The sequence below is a fragment of the Aplysia californica genome, unplaced genomic scaffold (genome assembly GCF_000002075.1).
Source record: "Aplysia californica isolate F4 #8 unplaced genomic scaffold, AplCal3.0 scaffold00404, whole genome shotgun sequence".
Taxonomy (NCBI): domain Eukaryota; kingdom Metazoa; phylum Mollusca; class Gastropoda; order Aplysiida; family Aplysiidae; genus Aplysia; species Aplysia californica.
This window is the reverse complement of record NW_004797674.1, coordinates 257,291-258,409: the sequence shown is the minus strand read 5'-3', so window position 1 is coordinate 258,409 and position 1,119 is coordinate 257,291. Positions and strand designations below refer to the sequence as shown.

Here is a 1,119-nt window from a genome sequence, read left to right as displayed (position 1 = left end):
AACAGCTCTAATCTTCTGGCGCTCATATGACCTTATGCAGTTGCGAGCGCCGTAAAACCTCTACTAAAACTAAAACTAATCTTCTGGCGCTCATATGACCTTATGAAGTTGAGAGCGCTGTAAAACCTCTACTAGAACTAAAAAACTTTGAATTTGATGTCGCGTTTTGTTTGGGGGTTCTTTTTCTGCTTTAATTGAATCAGTTGTAAGTGATGTCATTGTGTTTGCTTGACTGTAAGCACATGGGTAGTGAATGCTGTACTTCTGTTTGCTCTCTCCATTTTTCTCTTTTTGGGGTGGGGGAGGGGGTTGGGATTGTGTGTTTGTTTAACTGCTGTCTTGATTGGTACTGGTAAATTGAAAATTTAGAAGCTCTAGTGTGGTCTACATGATCTACTTCTTTTCAATTAACTAAACATTTTAGACAGTGTTCCTGTTCTCATTCTGTCGGACTGTCAACTACAACTGATTTCAACCACAACTGATTTCAATGACGCTACTTCAGTGTATTTGAGAAGGATGAAACAACAAAGCAAGCAGTCGGAAATGTATTGCTTACAGGGCTGTTGATTTTATTTCAGACAAATCCGAAGTTCTCCTGCGCAGCCCTGAAGATAGTTACAAACGTAAACTTTGGGACCCTTCCTCGGAAACAGACAGCTCTGATGCTCAATGTGAGTGAGATTTTTCTATATATTTCTGTGATTGGTGTCTGCCTTTTTGTTTCTTATCGGTATTTAAAATTTCCTATCTTTTCTGCTTTTAACTGTTCATATTCTTTTTTATGCCACTTGATCTGTTAAGAACAAGAAAGTTGAGATTTTCTTTGAAGTTTGAATGCAGTATGATCAATTTCAGGTTAAAAGATAGTTATATTGTGGTGGGAGGGAAAAGCTGAAAAAGGATCAACTGAAATTAGTTTATTCCTTCAAACTCTCATGTGTGTGGCACTTTATTCCAGTTTGAAAGCTTTGGTTAGTTTTGAAGAAATGGTGTCCAACCCTGTAGACTACTCTCAAGATAACAAACTGTAGTCTCGTCAGTTACATTAAAGAGTAAATGGTGCACTTGCTCATATGACCTTATGCTGTTGTGAGCGCCGTAAAACACTTACACCCC

The 1,119-nt window shown here is 38.2% G+C and overlaps 1 protein-coding gene across 2 annotated transcripts in view; it reads left to right on the top strand.

The window, feature by feature from the left end:
- LOC101864701 overlaps positions 1-1,119 on the top strand; it is a 34,915-nt gene that overhangs the window by 24,010 nt on the left and 9,786 nt on the right. For both annotated transcript variants that reach the window (XM_005104096.3, XM_013085765.2), the window contains exon 17: positions 582-674. In XM_005104096.3, the coding sequence (XP_005104153.2) occupies positions 582-674 (93 nt within the window). The remainder of the gene's footprint in view (positions 1-581; positions 675-1,119) is intronic.